This window comes from Coenobita brevimanus, chromosome 23 (genome assembly GCF_032717465.1).
Source record: "Coenobita brevimanus isolate Jiangsu-jjx chromosome 23, ASM3271746v2, whole genome shotgun sequence".
NCBI classification, from domain to species: Eukaryota; Metazoa; Arthropoda; class Malacostraca; order Decapoda; family Coenobitidae; genus Coenobita; species Coenobita brevimanus.
The window spans coordinates 1,932,501-1,957,174 of NC_136976.1; the positions used below are offsets into that span (position 1 = coordinate 1,932,501).

The 24,674-nt window shown below is 46.9% G+C and overlaps 1 protein-coding gene across 1 annotated transcript in view; it reads left to right on the forward strand.

Annotated features, from left to right (window-relative positions):
- Nucleotides 1-22,109, forward strand: part of BEAF-32 (Boundary element-associated factor of 32kD) — a 69,762-nt gene extending 47,653 nt beyond the window's left edge. Inside the window, exons 2-3 of the mRNA XM_080267103.1 lie at nucleotides 20,687-20,971; nucleotides 21,888-22,109. Coding sequence (XP_080123229.1) covers nucleotides 20,687-20,971; nucleotides 21,888-22,109 — 507 coding nt within the window. The remainder of the gene's footprint in view (nucleotides 1-20,686; nucleotides 20,972-21,887) is intronic.
- The last annotated feature ends 2,565 nt before the right edge of the window (nucleotides 22,110-24,674 follow it).

The following is a 24,674-nucleotide window of genomic DNA, read 5'->3' on the forward strand; positions in this document are numbered from 1 at the left end:
ATAGATAGATAGAATGATAGATATAGATAGATTTCTGTCGTTTCATATCGGTATAATTTGCATCGGTAACATTCAGGAAGATACTAAGGCGTAATATGTAGAATGAATCGCAACGGAAATGGTGATAAGGAAATTTCAGACCCACTTTTAATACGACACGACAGAGGGTGGGATTTTCAGCTGTATTTACGATCGTTTCCCCGTCGTAACGTTGATATGTTTTTTAAGTAAGTTCCCCCCCTTCTCTGTCCGCCATTTTCTTTCTCCCCCAAGTATGAAGCGGCAGAGTTACGTATGACATTGAGAGAGAGAGAGAGAGAGAGATTGCGTTGCCGAAAAATATAGATTTGAAAATTTGAACTGTAACCGACTGCTTCTCGCTCTCGAAAAATCCAATGGCACATCTCGAAGGAGGGATTGCGAGAGAGAGAGAGAGAGAGAGAGTTATTGCTGTGCCAGAAAATATGGAGGTAGATTTGAACATTTGAACTATAACCGACTGCACCTCGCTCTCGGAATATGCAATGGCGGATCTCGGGGGAAGGATTGCCAGATTACCCGCCCCCCCGCCCCCTCCTAGGTCGGTAACTGAGGCCTCTATACTCCCTTCACTTTAACTTGGCCTATAATTCTCCTTCATCTGTAGTGCTGAGTTGGAAGGATTGGCTGACGTTAGATTTATGATGCTAGTCACAAAGAAGTGCCGCGAAAAGGATGTCAGGTGGTAAGATTCTCCCTCCTTCTCTCTCTCTCTCTCTCTCTCTCTCTCTCACTTTCTTTTCCTGGCATGTCCTTCAGCCGACCCGTCCCCTTGTGTTTGTTCGTTTGTATGTTTGTTTGTTTAGTTATTTCGTGGATGTGTCGAGAAGAGAGAGAGAGAGAGAGAGAGAGAGAGAGAGAGAGAGAGAGAGGAGAGGTTTTAACATAGCGTCTTGGGTTTGTGAATATCTTAGCGTGATGGAGAGAGAGAGAGAGAGGGAGGGTGTGTGTGTGTGTGTGTGTGTGTGTGATTACGTATATTGAAAAGCGTGTCGGATGGTTGTCACTCTCTCTCTCTCTCTCTCTCTCTCTCTCTCTCTCTCTCTCTCTCTCACCCTATTCACACCTTTCATGGCGCACCTGTCCTTAGTCTTTCAGGTTAATGACGCTCCCTAACACCTGCTCCTTAGCGATTTATTTCCACACCTGAACTCATTTTCTCAGGTGACTTATCTTACTCTAGTGGCTCCTATGACTCACTCACCTAAATAAAATCGTCACGTTGGGTAGATAGTAGAGTTGTCTTTACCGTGAGGGGGGGTGACATCTTATCAACCTTCTCTTGCTAACTTATTCTGCTAAACTTTCACAAACTTAGCTACATCGGTCACTTTCACCCCCGTCTCTCTCTCTCTCTCTCTCTCTCTCTCTCTCTCACACACACACACACACACACACACACACACACAATCATCAACAACATAATCGGATGACTTGCGTGTACGTAGCGCCTATCAATCATGCATTTATGCGGACGAAAAACCAAAATGGCTTTCTCCTTCGCCCCTTGCAGGCTCCTATAGCCCACTACCGGGGTGAATTATTTTGAGCGATTTATTCCATCCAAGCGTATTGTTTTGACCGATTTATTCCATCCAAGCGTATTGTTTTGAGCGATTTATTTCCATCCAAGCGTATTGTTTTGAGCGATTTATTCCATCCAAGCGTATTGTTTTGAGCGATTTATTCCATCCAAGCGTATTGTTTTGAGCGATTTATTCCATCCAAGCGTATTGTTTTGAGCGATTTATTCCATCCAAGCGTATTGTTCTGAGCGATTTATTTCCATCCAAGCGTATTGTTCTGAGCGATTTATTTCATCCAAGCGTATTGTTCTGAGCGATTTATTTCATACATTTGTCCTACCGGGTGCTAAAGAGGGACGCCTTCACGTGGTGGCATCGGCGTATACGGGCGGGTCAGCTATTTGGCTATACAAACGTCCTTCAGTTCCTTCCCTATTCCCTGAAAGGAGGATGGTGGACCGCAGGAGAAAGGCAATTTAGGGCTACTACTACCACTACTACTACTACTACTACTACTACTACTACTTAATCCTTGGTAGTTACGATGTCTGGTCACTCGTCATGAAAAGGGTAGGTGTGAGAGAGAGAGAGAGAGAGAGAGAGAGAATAAAGAGGACAGAGGGATGGGTGTGTGTGTGTGTGTGTGTGTGTGTGTGTGTGTGGTGAGGAGAGGTGTGGTGGGGAAGGCTGCAGGTGTGGTGTGGTGAGGTGTGGGAAAGTAGGAAAGAATGAGAGAGAAAAAAAGATGCATAGAGGAAGCTGCGATGGAGGAGGCAGGTGAGGTGGGGCAGGTGTGGAATGGTGGTTATAGGACACATGTGGAGAGTGGCAGGTGTGGAGAGGGTAGAGGCAGGTGTGAAGAAGGTAGAGGCAGGTGTGGAGATGGTAGAGACAGGTGTGGAGAGAAGGACAGGTGTGGAGAGGGTAGAGGCAGGTGTGAAGAAGGTAGAGGCAGGTGTGGAGAGGGTGGAGACAGGTATGAAGAAGGTAGAGGCAGGTGTGGAGAGGGTAGAGACAGGTGTGGAGAGAAGGACAGGTGTGGAGAGGGTAGAGGCAGGTGTGGAGAGGGTAGAGGCAGGTGTGGAGAGGGTAGAGGCAGGTGTGGAGAGGGTAGAGGCAGGTGTGGAGAGGTGGAATGGAATTTATTTTTTGGGAGTAGTGAAGTTATGAGTGGTGGAAGGAAGTGGTGGTAGTGGTGGTGGTGTGGTGGTAGGAGTGAAAGGCACCTGTTCAGAGTTTTATCCCTGTGGTGGTGGTGGTGGTGGTGGTGGTGGTGGTAGCTGTGGTAGTGAAAGGTAAGAGGTGTGGTGGAGGGGAATGGTGTGGTGCGAAATATGAGAGAGAGAGAGAGAGAGAGAGAGAGAGAGAGAGAGAGAGAGAGAGAGAAGGTGGTGGTGGTAGTGAATTTTGTGGCGAATGTGGTGTTAGAGGTAGTGATGATGGTGGTGGTAGAGGGAATGGTGACTGTGATGATGGTGGTGGTAGTTGTGGTGGTGTGTGTAATGGGAGTGGTAGTGTGGTGGTGGTGGAGATTGTGGTAGTGGGGGTGAAGGTGGTGGTGGTGGTGTCGTGGTGGTGGTGGTGGTAGTGGAGAGAATGAAAGTGGTGATTGTGGTCGTAGAGATAAGCAGCTGTGGTGAGTGTGGTGATTGTGGTGAAAGGCAGGATCGGTGCCCCCGCGCTGTCAGGTGTAGCGGAGATGTAGAACGATGACGAGTTGCGCAGATCATGAAAGGTGTGCGCGGAGAAAGACTAAATCAGCTCAAAGACGCGTAAATTCAAATCCACGCCAGGAAGACATAAACCAACTTCCTTTCTTTTCGTTTTTTATGCAAGAAAGAAGGAACCCAAGGCCAGGATCCCGCAAGATTGTACCCTCTAAGAAAACAAACACAACAGGGAGCCAAATTATTATGGAGATTCTGAGAAAGTGCAAAGCCGCGCCGATTCGGAATGTGGCCTAGCTTGTTCGCGCAGGAGGTGTGGTCTGTTGCATATTATTATTATTATTATTATTATTATTATTATTTTTGTGATTGTTAGAAAGATTATAACTTGCAGTGTTTATCTGTTTGTCTGCTGTGAGGCCGTGTGTGTGTGTGTGTGTGTGTGTGTGTGTGTGTGTGTGTGTGTGTGTGTGTGTGTGTGTGTATGTGTGTGTGTGTTTTAGCACAGGGAAGGATAAGAGGCCGTGTGTGTGTGTGTGTGTGTGTGTGTGTGTGTGTATGTATGTGTGTGTGTGTGTGTGTGTGTGTGTGTGTGTGTGTGTGTGTGTGTGTGTGTGTGTGTGTGTGTGTGTGTGTGTGTGTGTGTGTGTGTGTGTGTGTTTTAGCACAGGGAAGGATAAGAGGCCGTGTGTGTGTGTGTGTGTGTGTGTGTGTGTGTGTGTGTGTGTGTGTGTGTGTGTGTGTGTGTGTGTGTGTGTGTGTGTGTGTGTGTGTGTGTGTGTGTTTTAGCACAGGGAAGGATAAGAGGCCGCGTGTGTGTGTGTGTGTGTGTGTTTTAGCACAGGGAAGGATAAGAGGCCGCGTGTGTGTGTGTGTGTGTGTGTGTGTGTGTGTGTGTGTGTGTGTAGGAATTTTAGCACAGAGGAGGATAAGAGGCCGTGTGTGTGTGTGTGTGTGTGTGTGTGTGTGTGTGTGTGTGTGTGTGTGTGTGTGTGTGTGTGTGTGTGTGTGTGTGTGTGTGTTTTAGCACAGGGAAGGATAAGAGGCCGTGTGTGTGTGTATGTGTGTGTGTGTGTGTGTGTGTGTGTGTGTGTGTGTGTGTGTGTGTGTGTGTGTGTGTTTTAGCACAAGGAAGGATAAGAGGCCGTGTGTGTGTGTGTGTGTGTGTGTGTGTGTGTGTGTTTTAGCACAGTGAAGGATAAGAGGCCGTGTATGTGTGTGTGTGTGTGTGTGTGTGTGTGTGTGTGTGTGTGTGTGTGTGTGTGTGTGTGTTTTAGCACAGGGAAGGATAAGAGGCCGTGTGTGTGTGTGTGTGTGTGTGTGTGTGTGGTTACAAGGAACGCCGCTAGAGGTAGCAGTGTGTCAGGTGCCTCACGCTCTCTGCCTAACCTCCCCTCCCTGCCTTCCCCCTGCCTCACCTTCCCCCTCTGCCTCACCCCTGCCTTACCTCCTTTCCCACTGCCTTATCCTGTCTCCCTCCTCACTTCCCTTCCTTCCCTTTTCTTTTCCTCCTCCCTCCTTCCCTTCCCTTCTCCTCCCTCTCCCTCCTCCTCCTCCCCCCCCTACTTCAAGAGCTGCATAGTCAGGCCAGAGGCAGGTAGATGGATAGATAGAAAAATAGATAATAATACGATAGATAGATTGATAGATTATACATAGAGTTGCATAGAGCCAGGGTAGAGGCGGAAGTGGTTGGGTTAGAGCGAGGGTGATAGATAGATAGACAGACGGACAGGTAGACAGAAAGATAGACAGGTAGGTAGTGACTCTCGATAGATAGATAGGTAGATAGATACAGTATCTTAGCCACTACTTCTAACCTCATTTATTTTACCTCAGGAGCGACGTTTTGGAATGGGGGGGGTAGACAGCGTTCATAAGTCCTTTTACAAGACACCTTTCCAACATTGAGAAAGAAAAAAATCGTCTGGAACGTGCAAAAATAATAATCCAAATCGCCTCCTCGGACTGAAGGGGCTAAAAACAGAGATAAAGAAAAATACAAATAATAAAAAGATTCCGAATTTCCCGTAACCTTGATCACGAATTAATAAACTCTACGGAACAATCACACCAGGTTTCGTACATATGGCAATAAAATCTACGGGATCATCACGCCAGGTTTCGTGCGTAGGCATTAAACTCTACGGGATAATCACGCCATATTTCGTGTGTAAGGCCTTCCTCTTAGCGTGCAGGGAGGGTATTTATGAAGTTTCTTGGATTTAAGCTGTGAATTAGTGCTTATCTCTTCACTAATGCATAATTATAAACTGTCTTGGGCTTATCCAGTTTGCAGGCTAGAAGGGTGTTGTCTGTAGCAGTTTACAATCATATTTTTTTCCCTTCTTTACGTGTATTGAACTCTAGTCTGGTTTAGAAATGCACTTACGAGAGCTGTTTTAACTGAGAAAAAATGTAAGCAGAGTTTTAATATTTGCACTGTGATAGCAAAGATAAATGAATAAGTAAATAAACCAAAATAATACGCTCTGGTCGTAAAGGGGTTAAGGACAATTTGAGCTCGTGAAGGTTTGTAAATATTAGTGCTCTCTCTCTCTCTCTCTCTCTCTCTCTCTCTCTCTCTCATTTGTTTACACGCATCAGCTGACCAGTTCCCGCGCTGAGGCTGGCGGGGTGGCTCCACAACACGCATCCACGCCTCACCTAACCACACCAATACACCCTACGGGCAAAATAATGAATAAATACCTCAGATTATTTATTTTTTAGCATTTATTTTGATTATTACGGGTGTAGGTGAAAGCCAGCGATAAAGAAAACGGTTGATAATTTTCGCGCGTTCGTCCTGGAATCCTTTTTCGATCGTACCTTCATTCCAAACATTTAAAATCGTCTCTTATTTCATTTATTGCTATTTATTTCATTACGTGTTGAGCTTTTTAAAATTATTACGAGTATGTGAAAGGCGGATATAAAGAAAGCAGATGATATATTTCCCGTTTTCTCTGTTTTTCGATCATACATTACGTCTCCACACACACACACACACAAAATTTAGCCTAAGCACAGTTTGTAAGAATGATGCTGGTATCTAACATATTGCCAACATGCTGGGAGAGTCCCGGGTTCGATTCCTAGCGTGTTGGCACTACGTTAGATGATATTTCCTGTGTATAGTGTAGGCAACTCCCTTCACTGACGTTGATAATGTAGTTCTTCCATTTTCTTCCTCTATCTTTCTGAGTCTTTCCTCACCCCATCCTCACGTGGGAGAAAAGGTGATGGTGATGATGGTGGTGGTGGTGGTGATGATGATAGTGATGGTGGTGGTGGTGGTGGTGGCAGTGATGATGGTGGTGTTGATGGTGGTGATTATGATGATGACGACGGAAGTGTTGGTGGAAGGCAGTGGCAGTGATGATGATAGTGGTGGTGGTAATGATGATAATGATGATAGTGGTGGTGGTAATGATGATAATGATGATGGTAGTAGTAGTGGTGGTGGTGATGATGATGATACTGGTAGTGATGGCGGTGGCAGTGATGATAATGATGATGATGCAGAGGACGGTGATATTAGAGCGATTTAAGCAACACAGAAGCAGGATATAATAAGCAAAACAAATCGCCGCGGAAGAGATGTTACGGAGCTTTAACCGACGAGAATTCAAATAACCCAACACTAAATCGGAAGGAAGAAGGTGTTGAGGAAGTGCATGGTAATCGGAGGAACAAAAAATGCGTATAGGAATGACTGAGAGGAGAAGCACGCGTCTATTTCCCTCAGTATACGACACACAACCGTCACATTCCCATCCACGTCCCTAATTCAGTTTTACGCGTGGAGAGACTGGGGTAAAGGTCCTGAAGTGAAGGATGTGTAGCAGAGAGAGTGTTTTGGTTATTATTATTATTATTATCATTATTATTATTATTAATATTCAGTGGTATAGTGACTAGATGAAGAGAGAATGTTTTATTATTATTATTATTATTATTATTATTATTATTATTGCCAATACTACTACTACTACTACTACTACTACTACTACTGCTACTATTATTATTATTATTATTATTATTCTACACCGTATTGCCGACAGCACACATGCCAAGTTATTCATGCAGCTTGATGCAAATGAATAAGTCATGGTGTGTGTGTGTGTGTGTGTGTGTGTGTGTGTGTGTGTGTGTGTGTGTGTGTGTGTGTGAGAGAGAGAGAGAGAGAGAGGCGATACATCCAGCCTCCCTCCTTGGCTCCCCTCTTATCCAAACCAACTTCCTTTCCCCGGTAAAGTTGTTCTTGCAAATTGTCCCTACTCATGAAGGATCTAGCCAGCCGATTTCCACTATAAACCAGCCTCCATGTGCAGGGTAGTCCATACATAGCGCCTCTCTTCCACAAATCAAAACTTAAAACAGCGAAACGGCCTTTATAAGTTTTTCTGTAATTCGTCCCTATGTGTTTGTGAAATCTGTCTGTCTGGATGATCGTATATTATAGTACTTTCACCGTAACTTGGCCCAGATTTTCGTCCCTTTGCAGCTTATTTCACGTAGCTCATCGCCAGAGAAAGTGCTACGGCTCTACATCCCTTCCATAGCACTTCTTCGTGACTGGCATCATAATCTAGTGTTAATCTAGTGCCAAAACTTAGCATTCGAGATGGATTTTCGTCTTTTTGCAGCTTATTTCACGTAGCTCAGTGGCAGAGAGAAAGTGCTACGGCTCTACGTCCTTTCCATAGCACTTCTTCGTGACTGGCATCATAATCTAGCGTTAATCTACTGCCAAAACTCAGCATTCGAGATGGAGAGGGGGAAATTTTAGGCCAAGTTCGAGTGAAAAGAGTATAGAGAATCTGACCCGAGACCTGCGTTCCCCGCCTTCCCGCCCGCCAGAAATCCAACATGGCCGCCTTGCCCCCCACGTAAACATGCGGCCATTTGTTGCTCGTTTGTCATCCCGTATCGACAGTTTGGTTCATACAGCATCGCCACACACACCCTGGCTCCAGTGCTTCTTGCTGATTATTGGAGAGAGAGCTGTGGAAACCTGTACTCTTTTCACTCCAACCTGGCCTAAAATCATGTTTCCGTCTTGAAATGCTGAGTTGTAGCAATGATTTTTTTGTGCAGCGCTGAGTTGTAGCAAAGATTTCTACGCAATGCTGAGTTGTAGCAAAGATTTCTACGCAATGCTGAGTTGTAGCAATGATCTCTACGCAATGTTGAGTTGTAGCAAAGAATTCTACGCAATGCTGACTTGTATTTAAGAATTCTACGCAATGCTGACTTGTAGCAATGAATTTTTCGCAGTGCTGAGTTGTAGCAGTGATTTATACCCAATGCTGAGTTGTAGCAATAAATTATACACATAACTAAGTGACTAAATCAATCACATCATTATGTTTGGTGACCTGCAGACCGTCAGGCTTTTCAGAATAAGCAAATCAACTCATTGGCTGAAAAAGTTTAGCGCCTTTAGCGTTAAAAAATTGCATCTTCCCGTCTGTCATTACGTGATGTGGCGGTGTGGTGCTGTGTGGCGGTGGTGTGGTGCTGTGTGATGGTGTGGTGCTGTGTGGCGGTGTGGTGTGGTGTGATGCTGTGTGGCGGTGTGGTGTGGTGTGGCGGTGTGAGTCAGGTGTGAGTGAGTCAGGTGTGTGAGTCAGGGATGCTGGTGTCCCGTATCACCGCCTCTTCCCCTGACTCACGACACTCATGACTCACCATGGTATTTCCCTCACTCCCCCCCCCCCTCTCTGATTCACCCACGAGGCTCGATCACTGGCTGTAAACCCTGAAATTCCCCCACCCCGGATTCTAAACGGCATGGCAAGCTTCGTAGCACCTCTTGATTACCGAATTAGCTTTCTCTTATATGCAGGATTTATCGTTTAGAATCGACATAGTTTACATTACTTAATTCTGTCTGTCTATCTGTCTGTGTCTATCTGTCTCTATCTATCTATCTGTCTATCTATCTATCTATCTGTCTATCTATCTATCTATCTGTCTATCTAACTATCTATCTGTCTATCTGTCTATTTATCTATCTATCTATAGCCCGACGCCCTAATCCCGCAAAGGGTGGCCGCAGACAAAACGCCTCCAAGTCGCTCTGTCACCCACCATTTGGCTGTCCTCCCCCCAAGTCACTCCAGGAATTTTCGAAAAAAAATATTACGTCTCCGAAAAAAGATAAATTATTTTGTGTTTTATTAATGATTTTTTTTTTTTTTTTTTTGAAAGGCCCTCTCTAACCTCCCCCCCCTTGTTCGAAAAATCACACCTCAGCATCAGTAATATCTATCTGTCTATCTATTTCCAGACTCATTAATCCCGCAAAGGGTGGCCACAGACAAATCGGCTCCATGTCGCCCTTTCCCCCCGCCATTTCACTGCCCTCCTCCCAGCTCACACCTCCCTCTCTCCTATACCTCTCCACTCCATCCCTTCATCTCATCCTCGGCCTCCCCCTCCCTCTCTCTTCCCCCCTCCACCTCAATCACATACACAATACCTCTCCATCCCTCCATCTCATCCTCGGCCTCCCCCTGCCTCCACCTCACTCACATACACTCTCCTCGTCAGTCTCGCACCCCTCATCCTCTTCAAGTGGATATTAACCCAAACTCTCAAGGACGGTTTCTCTGTGTCTTCTAAAACCGTCTGGCGTGGAGGAGAATAAGATTTAAATCGTCCTCTGAGGCCAAGGAGTTAACGGTGTATAATACAGAATAAATAGCTGAAGAAAAGGTGTTACGGTGCCCCCCAGGCCATCGAGAATCCGGTCCAGGGGGGCGGTTGAGGGGCGTATCGCGTGCTTAGAATGAGTAGAAGATTTCACTGAGCTGGGAATGAGTTAAGTATTATGCAGAATGAATCACCAAGGGAAGGGTGTTAAGGAGCCTGCTACACCATCGAGGATATGGCCCGTGAAGGTGCGTGGTGTGTGTGTGTGTGTGTGTGTGTGTGTGTGTGTGTGTGTGTGTGTGTGTGTGTGTGCGTGGAGAACTTGGAGATGCGAGAACAGCGGGTCTTATCGAAGAGGGGGATGAGGAAGATATGGAGGGAAGGAAGGAAGGAGGGAGGGAAGGAAGGAAGGAGGGAGGAATGAAGGAAGGAAGGAGGGAAGGAAGGAAGGAAGGAGAGAGGAATGAAGGAAGGAAGGAGGGAAGGAAGGAAGGAAGGAGAGAGGAATGAAGGAAGGAAGGAGGGAAGGAAGGAAGGAGGAATGAAGGAAGGAAGGAGGGAGGAATGAAGGAAGGAAGGAGGGATGGAAGGAAGGAAGGAGGGAGGAATGAAGGAAGGAAGGAGGGAGGGAGGGATGAAGGAAGGAAGGAGGGAGGGAAGGAAGGAAGGAAGGAGGGAGGGATGAAGGAAGGAAGGAGGGAGGGAAGGAAGGAAGGAGGGAGGAATGAAGGAAGGAAGGAAGGAGGGAGGGAGGGATGAAGGAAGGAAGGAAGGAGGGAGGGAAGGAAGGAAGGAAGGAGGGAGGAATGAAGGAAGGAAGGAAGGAAGGAGGGAGGGATAAAGGAAGGAAAGAGGACGGAGAAAGGTAGGACAGAAGGAAGAAGGGATGGAGGAAGAAAGGGAAGGAGGAAAGAAGGAAGGCAGGAGCACAAGCGGGGACGTATGGAGGGGAAGGAATGAGAAACGGGATGGAAGGAAGGTTTGAAGGAGGGAAGGAAGGAAGGAGAGGAATAACTATGGAGAGATATAGGAATGAGAGAGAGAGAGAGAGAGAGGGGGGGGGAATACAATATCTCAGTTTACCCAGCATCGGGAAAGGGTCAATTCTTCCGTTCTCTCTCTCTCTCTCTCTCTCTCTCTCTCTCTCTCTCCCCTATACACTCTTCACTGTTATCTTCATCATCTTCATCCCCTTCTTCCTCTTCCTCCTTTATGTTCCTCCTCCTCTTCTTCCGCTTCCTCATCTTCCTCCTCCTCCTCCTCCTCTCCTCTTCCCAAAAAACATAACACGGAAATCATTTACGCTCTTCCCTCTAAATTCCTTTCCTTCCTCCTCCTCCTCCTCCTCCTCTTCCTCCTCCTCCTCCTCCTCCTCCTCCTCCTCGTCCTCCTCCTCCTCCTCCTCCTCCTTCTTCTCCAGCATACTAAACACCCGGGCCTCTACGCTGACCGAAGCAGTGTGTGGCTGCAGGCGCTCTCAGCTTTATCTCCCCAACACATCTGCTCAACTTGTCTTAAACGCCCCCCTCTAACCCCCTCTAACTCCCCCCTCCTTCTCTCCTCCCCCTCAGTCACCCCTACCGAATCCCTCCTTCCCCCTTCCTCTCCCCTACCAACTCCCTCCTTCCCCCTTCCTCTCCTTCCTTCCTCCCCCTTTTCCTCCCTTACCAACGCCCTTCTTCCTCCCCTCTCCCCCCGTCTCACACTCTCTGCTTCCCTGTCCCCTTCCCTTTGCCCCTTCCCTCCTCTTCCTCCCCTTTCATCCCCCCTTCTCTCTACCCCTCTTCCTTTCTCCCCCTCCCTTTACCATTGCCCTCTGTACCGCCCCCTCTCTCTTCTCCCCTCCCCCCCCTCCCTCCTCTTCCTCTTCAAGCCGCACCGCTACCGCCCTCTTACCTGTCTAACCCTTCCTGCATCTCTGCCCTTTCTTACTCATTCTGTCATCTTCTCTGTCCTTCTCTCTTACGTGCCCTCTTCCTCTCCTTTCTCTCTCCTCCGTTTCCCCTTCCCCCTCCTTCCCTTCATTCTCCCTCCCTTCCTACTTCTCCTTCCTTCCTTACCGCATCGCCCTTCCTTCGGTAATTCCTTTCACCATGTCGCTTTCCTTTCAGTTCCGTCTTTAGCCTTTATTCTCTCTCTCTACTTCCTCACCATCCACACCATCTTGCTATTGTCGTGCCCTACACTCCTTCAGCAATCAGTGACCTATTTCGCACTCCTGAATAATTGGTAGCGGGAGAACAACAGCAATAGGGAGTGCGGTGACAAAACCAGAGGGAATCTATTAAAGTTAGGATGATTGGACGCTATATATCCCTTTCTGTCCCACTTTCCTTCCGGACTTCAAGGAAAAAGTGTTCCACGCACTGAGGCTCCAAGACACAGATACGCTTTCTACTTTCCTAACTTTGTACAAGACAGTCACGTAACTTCATCAACACCAGAGGAAACAAGTCAGTACGTGGAGCTTTTAACTCAGTCACGTGTCATTACAAACGTGTTTCGTGTGACATAACGATTCACTTTTGAGTATTGTATGGTCACCCCACGACCAGGGCCTTGCAGTAATTCTCGCTGGTTACTGAACGGAATGTAATTAGCCTTTTTTAATTGACGTGTAGGGCATGTGATATTCTCCTGTCTCGTACACTCGCTATCTTCACATCTAAGCACCTTCCACTCGCCAACTTCCGTTTGCCGCCCATGATCGTGTGACTGTCAGCTTCTCTCAAAACTCCCGTGCCCTTGAAACACTCCCCAGGTCTGTCCCGTCCGCCAGCCTTACTTCAGCCATCTTGCGCCTTACTTCAGCTGTCTTGCGCCTTACTTCAGCTGTCTTGCGCCTTACTTCAGCTGTCTTGCGCCTTACTTCAGCTGTCTTGCTCCTTACTTCAGCTGTCTTGCTCCTTACTTCAGCTGCCTTACCCCTTACTTTAGGTGCCTTACCCCTTACTTCAGCTGCCTTACCCCTTACTTCAGCTGCCTTACCGCTTACTTCAGCTGCCTTACCCCTTACTTCAGCTGCCTTACCCCTTACTTTAGCTGCCTTACCCCTTACTTCAGCTGCCTTACCCCTTACTTCAGCTGCCTTACCCCTTACTTTAGCTGCCTTACCCCTTACTTCAGCTGCCTTACCCCTTACTTTAGCTGCCTTACCCCTTACTTTAGCTGCCTTACCCCTTACTTCAGCTGCCTTACCCCTTACTTCAGCTGCCTTACCCCTTACTTTAGCTGCCTTACCCCTTACTTTAGCTGCCTTACCCCTTACTTCAGCTGCCTTACCCCTTACTTCAGCTGCCTTACCCCTTACTTTAGCTGCCTTACCCCTTACTTCAGCTGCCTTACCCCTTACTTCAGCTGCCTTACCCCTTACTTTAGCTGCCTTACCCCTTACTTCAGCTGCCTTACCCCTTACTTCAGCTGCCTTACCCCTTACTTGAGCTGCCTTACCCCTTACTTCAGCTGCCTTACCCCTTACTTCAGCTGCCTTACCCCTTACTTCAGCTGCCTTACCCCTTACTTCAGCTGCCTTACCCCTTACTTCAGCTGCCGTACCCCTTACTTGAGCTGCCTTACCCCTTACTTCAGCTGCCTTACCCCTTACTTCAGCTGCCTTACCCCTTTCTCGTGACCCCCTTACTTAAAATAATGATAGTTTTAGGGATACGTTTCTCGTGAGCTGGTACTAAAAATAATGAATTCACCTCAGCAATACCTTCACTTATAATCCCTGTCCTATCACGCCACGCCTCGCGAAGGATCCTTGGTACACTGTAAGAATATGACCTGTGTTAGAGAGTCCCATGTGCTGTCTCTGTCTCTCTGTCTGTCTGTCTGGCTCTCTCTCTCTGTCTCTCTCTCTCTGACTCCTTTTGACTTCGAAGGAGATAACATGTGGGATTCTTGAAGTCGATCCCTTTTCTCTTAGGTACAGAAATACATGTTTTACTTAGAGAGAGAGAGAGAGAGAGAGAGAGAGAGAGAGAGAGACAACCCCTTCAAAATACCAACCCTGCAAGCTTCAAATATTGGAAGTGACAAAAATTAGCGATTTCGGCCACGTATGCTTCCAACTTACCTTCAGCCACCTGTACTCCTAATTAACCTAATGAACAGGTAAATAAATGCAAAATAATAGCGAAAATACTCTCATAAGTAATAAAGATAAGTGGTAAATAAATGAGATAAAGGAGAAAGATAAGAGCAAGTAAGTGATGAGAGAGGGATAGGAAGAATTTATGTGTGTCTAAGAGGGTGCATGTGAAGACTGTCCGATATAGGAAGTGAGAGATATAAAAGGAATAAAATAGTGCTTCCTTCTCCTCCTCCTCTTCCTCCTCCTCCTCCTCCTCCTCTTCTCCTCCTCCTCTTTCTCTCCTTCACTTGAATTTAAGTCGCACCAACACCTACCCACCTGTCCTTTCCTACTGGCTTCCGCTCTCTCTCTCTCTCTCTCTCTCTCTCTCTCTCTAATTCCTTTCTTCCTGCTCCTCTCCCCCTCTCTTCCTCCTTCCCTCGATCCCTCTCACCTTCACTCCGACCCCTGCTTCTCCCCGCCCCCTCTCTTCCTGCATCTCTCTCCCTTTGCCGGCGTTCTCTCCTTTTTCTCCCTCCTTTCACGATTCCCCTCTCCCTCTCGTTTTCCCCTCGGCCCTCTTCCGTTTCCCCTCTCGTTCAAGCCGCACCAGCACCGCCCTGCTTTCTCTGCCTTTCTCTGCTTTCCTGCTTTTTGTCCTCTGCGTCTTCTCTCTTCTAGTCTTCCCTCTTCTTATTTACTTTCCCCGCACTCTCCTCCTCTTCCCCCCTCTCTCCCACTTCTCTGTTCTCCCTCCTCCTCCTCCTCCTCCTCCTCCTCCTCCACTGCTTTCCCTACCTTCTTCCTACCTCCTCATCTACAGAGGGCACTACCCAGCTGCCTATCCTTCCCTTCTTGAGTCCCTGTCCCCTCCTATTTCTCTGTCTCCTGCAAAAGTTCGCCTGATATTTCACCTATTCTTCTCACCTTCCTCTGCTGGCTAATATTGCTAAGCTGAGAGAGGCTTGGTATGTTTCTCTGCCTAATATTTCACCTCTTCTGCTTCTCACCTTCCTCTGCTGGCTAATATTCCTAAGCTGAGAGAGGCTTGGTATGTTTCTCTGCCTAATATTTCACCTCTTCTGCTTCTCACTTTCCTCTGCTGGCTAATATTCCTAAGCTGAGAGAGGCTTGGTATGTTTCTCTGCCTAATATTTCACCTCTTCTGCTTCTCACTTTCCTCTGCTGGCTAATATTCCTAAGCTGCGAGAGGCTTGGTATGTTTCTCTGCCTAATATTTCACCTCTTCTGCTTCTCACTTTCCTCTGCTGGCTAATATTCCTAAGCTGAGAGAGGCTTGGTATGTTTCTCTGCCTAATATTTCACCTCTTCTGCTTCTCACTTTCCTCTGCTGGCTAATATTCCTAAGCTGAGAGAGGCTTGGTATGTTTCTCTGCCTAATATTTCACCTCTTCTGCTTCTCACTTTCCTCTGCTGGCTAATATTCCTAAGCTGCGAGAGGCTTGGTATGTTTCTCTGCCTAATATTTCACCTCTTCTGCTTCTCACTTTCCTCTGCTGGCTAATATTCCTAAGCTGAGAGAGGCTTGGTATGTTTCTCTGCCTAATATTTCACCTCTTCTGCTTCTCACTTTCCTCTGCTGGCTAATATTGCTAAGCTGAGAGAGGCTTGGTATGTTTCTCTGCCTAATATTTCACCTCTTCTGCTTCTCACTTTCCTCTGCTGGCTAATATTCCTAAGCTGAGAGAGGCTTGGTGTGTTTCTCTGCCTAATATTTCACCTCTTGTGCTTCTCACTTTCCTCTGCTGGCTAATATTCCTAAGCTGAGAGAGGCTTGGTGTGTTTCTCTGGCCATAGATGATTCTCTCTGATATGATGCGTCAGGGAGGAAAGTGACGGACATACCCTTAGTGTGAAGCAGACGCAGAGAAGCAGCGAGCGAACTTTTGCCCCTAACTGTACTGTCGAGCTGCTGTGTTGTGGACAGACAGACGAGATCAACAGGAACAGGAGACAGGAAGAGGGGCGGGCCGCGGAGAGACAGGATAAGGGAGACAGCACTGAGGAGATAGCTGACTGGCGCGCGCACACACACACACACACACACACACACACACACACACACACACACACACACACACACACACACACACACACACACACACACACACACACACAGTTATTTCCACCTTCTCCGTTCTCTCTCTTCTCCTTCCTCCTTTCTATGCTGTTCAATCTCTTCACCTCATGTCACTCTTCTTCGTCTGTGTTCTGTCTCTTACGCTTGTGTTCTCTGTCCATCTCTCTCTCTCTCTCTCTCTCTCTCTCTCTCTCTTTCTCTTACGGTGAAACGGAAGACAGTGGTGTGGTGCCTTGTCAATCCCTTTCCCCTCTCCTTTCCTTTCCCCTCATTTCCCTCGCTCTTTCCCCGAGTGAGGGTGTGTGGCAGCTGTGAAGGGGTGAGGGGAGGGGAGGGGAAGGGAGGGGTGGGGTGGGGTGGGGTGGGGAGGGGGGGAGGGGAGGGGAGTGGGGAGTGTTTACCCTCCCCCCCCATCCGTCCAGTAAGAAAGCATTGTGGGAGAGACCGCCTCTTACACCACCACACCCTCCTTCCTTCCTTCCTTCCTTCCTTCCTTCATCCTTCCTTCCATCCTTCCTTCCTTCCATCCTACACCCTCCTTCCTTCCATCCTACACCCTCCTTCCTTCCTTCCTTCCTTCCTACACCCTCCTGCCTTCCTTCCTTCCGTCATCCTCATTTCTCTTCCCTTCCCATAGTCGTATTTCCTTCCCCCCTCCTTCCTCCTTCCTCCCTCCTCCCCGTGCCTACTCCTCTCTCTCCCTCTCTTCCGCCTCATCACCTCCACTCTCCTCCTAGTAGACGGCTCCACTCTTTCAACCAGTTTCCTCCTCCACCTCCTCCTCCACCTCCTCCACCTCCTCCTCCACCTCCTCCTCCTCCTCCTCCACCTCCACCTCGCTGTCTTCACCCTCCTTGCATGTCACTTCTTCTTCCTCCTCCTCCTCCTCCTTCTTCGTCTTCCTCTCCTCCTCCTCCTCCTCCTCCTCCTCCTCCTTCCTCTTCTTCCTAAGACACCCTCGTACTGAAGAGGCTGGAAAGTAAGAAAGAAAAAAACAAGATGAACAGGAAGAAGGAAAAGAAAACAAAGAAAATGGAGAAACAGAGAGAAAACGGATTAATATCAAAGGGGGAACATGTAAAAATATTAGTTCCAATCCATTCCTTTCTCTCTCTCTCTCTCTCTCTCTCTCTCTCTCTCTCTCTCACACACACACACACACAGCCTCTCACCTAAACACTCCTCTCTCTCTCTCTCTCTCTCTCTCTCTCTCTCACACACACACACACACACACACACACACACACACACACACACACACACACACACACACACACTCACACACCTCCCTCCCTATGCAGTGGTTGAAACGGCCAGCGCGCAACCGAAGAGACCCGAGTTCAATTCCCGTGCCGGTCAGACTGATAGACTCACTTTGCCCTCCTCTAATCCCTGAGTTCACCCTGTATAAATTAGGGACCTGGTTGTAACATTGAATACTGCGGGTTTTATTCAAGGGGAAGGTTGTGACTCAGCATAATTTGACAAGAGGGGTGAGTAGGGTGAGGATTAGGAAGAGGGAGGAGGGTGGGGAAGGTGGAGGGGGAGGATGAGGAAGAGGGAGGGGGGTGAGGGAGGGAGGGGAGGATGGGGAAGAAAGAGGAGGGAGAGGGAGGGTGAGGGAGGAGGAGGGAGAGGATGAGGAAGTGAGAGGAGGGTGCGGGAGGGGGAGGGAGGAGGGTGGGGGAGTGAGGGAGGGAGGAGGGTGGTGGAAGGGGGAAGGATGGGGAAGAGAGAGGAGGGTGAGGGAGAGGGGAGGATGGGAAAGAGAGAGGAGGGTGAGGGAGGGGGTGAGAGAGGAGGGTGAGGGAGGGGGGTGAGGGTGGTAATGAAGGAAAGAGAGGAGGGTGAGAAAGGGGGTGGAAGGTGAGCAAGGATGGGGGGCAGGGTGAGGGAGGGGGTGGGGGGAGGATGAGAGATGGGAGGAGGGGGAGGGAGGCAAGGATTATGTCTAATGAGGATATGAGGGTAACATGAGGCACTGTGCTCTCTCTCTCTCTCTCTCTCTCTCTCTCTCTCTCTCTCTCTCTCTCTCACTCACTTTAAAGGTAGCGATATATTAGAGATAGAAGCAGGGAAGGACAGAGACAAGGCTCAGATGGTGAAAAGGAAGATAGTGATGGTGTAGGTAGTGATAGTTTTAGCGGTATGGTGTAGGTGTTGTTCATATGACTATTGTGGATAGGCATTATATCTTCACTATAAATTCGGATCCAGTCAGTGGCGCTCGAACCCACTCCAGTGCGTCCCCTGAGCGTGACCCCAGTACCCTACCGACTAAGCCACCTCCCACCCTGCATTAGCGCCCTTCCCATCGATTCCCCTCCTCTCTCTCTCTCTCTCTCTCTCTCTCTCTCTTACACAACATCCCACTGTACCCCCACAAGCTAAATTGCAACAGGGATGTGTGTGTGTGTGTGTGTGTGTGTGTGTGTGTGTGTGTGTGTGTGTGTGTGTGTGTGTGTGTGTGTGTGTGTGTAAAGCAACATCCTTCGTATTATTTCGTAACTGAATCATAACCACACGAGTAAGAGTGGTATGGGACGTAAGACCTTTTGAGGTACTACTTGTCCTTGTAAATGTAACTCCTTGTAATTCCCTTGACACGTACTTAGGAAAAAAAAACAACGCATTTTTCTGTGCTATACTACGTTCACTTTAACTTGGCCCAGATTCTTATCCTCTTGCAACTTCAGATAGCCCAGAGGCAGAGCAAGACAATGCTGCGGCTCTACATCCTCTCCATAGCACTTCTTCGTGACTAGCGCCGTGATGTTAGGTTAATCTTTTGTCACATCTTAGTATTCAAGATGGAGGGATGGCAATTTTAGGCCAAGTTAGAGGAAAAGGCTGTATATTGTGTGTTGCGGGTACGGCTCAGGTTATTTGTCCAGGTGTGGGTGTAGCAGGGGGAGCAGGAAATGAATGAAGGCTGCAGGAGACGTAGGAGACACTGATAACGTTGGATGAGCCGTCCGCGCAACACAGGAGATATGAGTGTACATGGAGCGCTATGTATGGACGAACACTTAGAGCCGTCCCCGCAACACACGAGATATGAATTTAAATGGAGAGGTGTATGTAGACCAGCGCATATTTTTTCATCTTACACACGCCGAGCATTTCCTGGAGATGACTGACGAGGACCCACTTTGCACCCCCCTCCCCTCCCCTCCCCTCCAGGGTCTCTCCACTTGACCCCCTTCTCCCCCTTCCTTCATTATCCCCCTCTCCATGTTTCTCCCTGCCTAATCACCCTTGCGCCCCCCACCCTAATCACCCCCACCTCGCCCCCACACCCTCGCGGCATCGTAACTCGTGGGAAGAGACGCACTTCCACTCGCTTGACGTCACAGCCCAAGGACGGGTATAAGGTGACTGTAGGAAAGAGTTGTGCGGTGGATGACTGTGTACTTTTGTGTGGTGGGGGGAGGGGTAGGGTGGTGGGGGAGAGGGGTAAGGTGGTGGGGGTAGGGGTAGGGTGGTGGGGGAGAGGGGTAAGGTGGTGGGGGAGAGGGGTAAGGTGGTGTGGGTATGGGTAGGGTGGTGGGGGAGAGGGGTAAGGTGGTGGGGGTAGGGGTAAGGTGGTGGGGGAGAGGGGTGAGGTGGTGGGGAGTGGGGTAGGGTGGTGGGGGAGGGGGGTGAGGTGGTGGGGGAGAAGGGTAGGGTGACGATAACGATGATTCCGGGATAAATTCAGTAATATAGGAGTTTCCTTTTCATTCATGATAGTTTATATCCCCTTTGAAAAGAGAGCTTCCCCCAGAGCTGCATAGAATTGCCGGGCTGTAGGCATTACATACACACACACACACACACACACACACACACAATATATATATATATATATATATATATATATATATATATATATATATATATATATAATATATATATATATATATATATATATAATATATATATATATATATATATATATATATATATATATATATATATATATATATATATATTTTCAGTTTGTTGTAGGTAACGTCAGAGCTGTGAACGGAACAGTATGTAGTATAAGCCTGTATCTAACCCATCCGGTTCCAATTATCTCTCCCAGGCTGAGTCAAATCGTCTGAAGGTAACAATAATAAGGCGTCATCAGTCACAGGTGTTTACGTCGTCGTCACGCAGGCGAATCACACACGAAACTCTACGGAACTGAACACGACCATTTCACAGTATTGCAAATCACGGACGAAACTCTACGGGACTGAAGACGAACGTTTCACAAATCGGTCACATACAGTCCATATAAAACCTTCCATTGTCAGTCAGGAGAGCGGAGGCGGCGAACTTTTGCACACGGCTGTACATTTGTTAAAAAAAAAAATAATAATCCCCCAAATAAGCGCAGATGGTTAGGCCTGTGAGGTGGAGCCAGGATTCCGTGGGCTTGAAAGATGAGTGATTGCCTTGCCCTACCTCAAGATGGGAAAAATAATGATGGTGATTATACTAGTGCTGACAGGTAAATCTGATCCGTACACACACACACACACACACACACACACACACACACACACACACACACACACACACACACACACACACACACACACACACACACACAACCCTTCCAAAATAACTCCTCTCCTCCCCACAGGTGCTGAGCGAGGCCGAGAAGAGCGAGGTCCACCGCCACGTCCTCGAGATGATGAAGTCGGTGGCGGTGACGGAGGCGAATTCCGGAGTTTTGAATTTGAAGACCAACCGACGCAACAACAACAACAATAACAAGAGTGACGCTGGCTCCCCGGGTGACGTCCCCTCCCCCGCCGCCGCCGCCGCACCACGGGAGGCCCACCCCTTCAGGGAGTACATGGACAATCCAGCCCCCGACACCTCCGTTTCAGACAGCGAGGAGATCATGGCCTACGTCAACATGAAGGTGAGTCTTGGGCCCTATTCTTCTCCCTAACACTTTTTCCTAAGCGATTTATTTTACATTTAGCATCTTACTGTCCTCTTCATGTGGTGGAACTAATATAACTAGGCGACTTCACTGCCTGGTTATATAAACGTCCCTCAGTAACTTCCCTATCCCCTGAAAGGAAGATTGTGGACCGGAGGAGGAGGGCAGTTTAAGCCTATAATCCACTGCGTTCACGCTCAGATGAGCCTGGGATTACAGCTACTACTACTACCACTACTGCCACTACTACTGCTACTATTACTACTACTACTACTACTACTGCTACCAGAGATGTTGTTTGAGTCATGAGTTCTTGGAGTGCACTTGTTACACCCACGCACACAGTAGCACAACAGGGGTATTGTTTAATCAGGTGTGTGTGTGTGTGTGTGTGTGTGTGTGTGTGTGTGTGTATGTGTGTGTGTGTGTGTGTGTGTGTGAAGGTCAGGTTCAAAGGACAAGGTCTCTTAATTACATTCATTAAATATTGACCAAATTTAGCGGAAGAGTTGAGGGTAAGGCAAGAATGATGTTTATTTTTTTTAGAACACTATGTCAAAGGTCAAGGTCAGAGATCAAAGTCAAATATTTGGCTCTTGGACCGCCTATAGGGAACAAATGATACGTTTTCCCAATGCGCCTTCTTGTTTACGTTTTTAGTGTGTTCAACAAATAATTTTAATGTGTTTCACGTCTTGTATTTTTGTAATATACGTGTGTGGGATTGTAATATATGTTTAGTGGTATGTATGATGCACCAGATCAGGAAAAAAAAAAAAATCAGATTAACTGTTCCCTCGCACATCCCGAAATCGAACACATGTAGGATTGGAATATTGTTAATGGGTCCTGTTGTGGTTTGTGAGGTGTGTAATTGTGTGTATGTTGACAGGTGCACCTAGAGGACGACGACATCCTAGGGTGGTGGTCAGGGACGTCTGCCTCGGGCCTGTCCACACTTCGGCTGCTGGCGAGGAAGATCTTAGCCGTGCCTGCCACCTGCGTCTATGCCCACGACCTCAGCATCCACGCCCGTCAGGCCCGGCACCAAATGGGCCTGGCCGATGAGTCTCATATAAACAATGTTCTCCATATGAAGTACAACATGAACTAGATTCTTACACAGAGGATATTTTGTATTGTGTTCTCATGTATTTAATTTGCAATCTCCCAATGGTACAACATAATTGCCAACAAACTCACTGTTCTTCCGTCATCATTGTGTAGCTATCAGTTGTCTCAGTGCTTGGCATGAAGGGTGAACTATAATTTAAGCTGATGTCATAAGATCGAAATTGCATGCAGAAATTAGGAAAAGTAATCAGTTCCCCTTACTTTGCGTAAAACAAAGTTGATTCATTGCCAAACGGGCGGGGCGATTCTAACTACATTCTTACAAACTCACAATCTGAAGGAAAGTAATTTTGGTACGTATGCAACACAGATAGTTAAGTGATAAATTTAGACTGCAGAAAGTGGCTAGAAAATGCATAGATTTTGGGGTATTTAAGGAAGCCGCTAGATCACCTGAGGCAGCGTGTATGCCACTGGAAGCGTTGATTACAGACCATTTAGCTGACAGGACGCATCAGTGCATAAAACATTCAAATCCATAGGAACCCTGACGATCTAGCCTAACCTAGCATAACTTTCCTTGCCCCCTTCCCCTAATGTTAACCATCTAGGATTACCAAAGCCTCCGAATACCTATGAGGCTAAATTCAGTCTGTCCTAACTTAACCTAATCTAATCAGTCATGATCTAGTGTAACCTACCCTATCCTCTCCTAACCTAATGTATCCTAACCTGATCAACTAAAATTATCCAAACGTCACATATCGGTAGAGAATTTGTAATTACTCCAAAAGTAAGACGAACGTTTGGAGTTTGGCAGCAAGTCTGCATGTGGAAACTTGATCGAGGTGATGGTATGTGATACGAAAAAGCCTTTACGTACCGTATTTCACAGGTTAAAAAAGAAAAAAATGCCCTGTATCTGTTATAATCTGTGAAGAGTAACAAGTAACCTGTGAAAGACTTAATTTCAATAGGAAACAAGGAAAGCCGTGCCCGTTTGGCAAAGAATTAATAAAAGTGTAGTAAGGCATTAAAATATGTTATAATGCTTGTAATTATGAGGCAGCATGTAGCACAAATGTTCAAGCCTTGATAATATGTAATATAACGATCATTCATCATCTGAGTTATATACAAAAATGAATTGCCAAATATTTCCTCAGTAACACATTAAATAATGCTCAACTGGAGTAAGAATTTCTCATCAGAGGTTGCTGGACTTTAAATGGTTGTGATTTGGTTGATGCACCTGACTCAGTAGGGTGTGATTTTGGTTGAGACGTTTCATGTGATGCTTTGTATATGTATATTTATATATTTAGGAAGATTCTCCATAGCTTATACTGTATTAAAGCAGCTAATATCAGTCATCAGACAGATCTATAGTACTTCCTTCATCGTATAATTTCTGAATACTGTTTTGGTGCTGGCATTAACCTCTTCAGTCTTATGACATATTGTTATTTTATTCTTGCTACCTTTATTTAGTGGCATAACCATGGGGAGCCTGGGCCCCTGAATCAAACCATTGGTCACCCACTTGCCCCCCATTTGGAACCCCAGATTGTTCATTGTGTACACGTGCGCAGCATTGGGTTCCTCCAAAATCGGGCTTGGCCCCACACTGGTTCCCCACCCACCTTTTTGTCGAAACTAGCTACACTAGGCTACTGCCTTTAGGCAATGTCACTCATCTGAGGGAGAGAAATCAGGTTGTGAAAGAGGTATAGAGACTCATTCTAACCCTGTCACTACAAATGGTCTCTCTAAAGCTTAAAAAATTGGAGATAGCAAGTGTAAAGTATAAAATATGCCACAGGATTGAAGGGGTTAAAAACTCTCATTAGATCAACAGATGAGGAGTTGTCATCGTATTATTATTTATGGACACTACTCATTAGCCTGGCAAACCCACAAGCTCAATCATACAGTAGCATCTTTTTGCAACAGGTGATCACTTAACACAATAAGTCCTAACCATTTTCTACAGCTAAGATCTTCTATTTTGTTCCCGTGTCCCTTTGTATGTACTACTGTGTCATGTTTATTCGCAGTCTGTGTGTTCTCTTTTAGTTCACAGTCAAAGTCCCGTGTTCTCATTGATTTAAGGAGGATCCGGAGCACCATTTCCTTACTAGTTATTTTCTGCATCTGGTAACATTAATTTTCTCTTTTATGTTATTTATATAATCTGTGTCAGTATTGAAAATGCAGATATTATAGAGAGCTGTGTCAGGCACTCTGAAAAAAAAAAAAGAACGGGGACATAATTAGTAGAGGAAATACAACAAGTTTATCATGGTGGCTCATGACCAGTTCCCCCAACTTTATTACCAAATACCTCCTTTTTTGGAAATGATTCTATGTTTTATGTGAGGTATTTTTTAAAATTATAATTAATTATTGGTCTGCCAAAAATGGGGGAGGCATATACACCTCCATGCCCCCTCCCCCTAAATCTGTGCCAGATACATGAAAGAGTTGTGAGTTGCCGGTAGCAGAATAAATTGGAAAGAAAGAGGTGCTATGAAAGCCTCCTAAGTTGATGGGAATATGGACAAAAAGTGCCATTTTCCATGCAGATTGTTGCAGCTTCATTTTG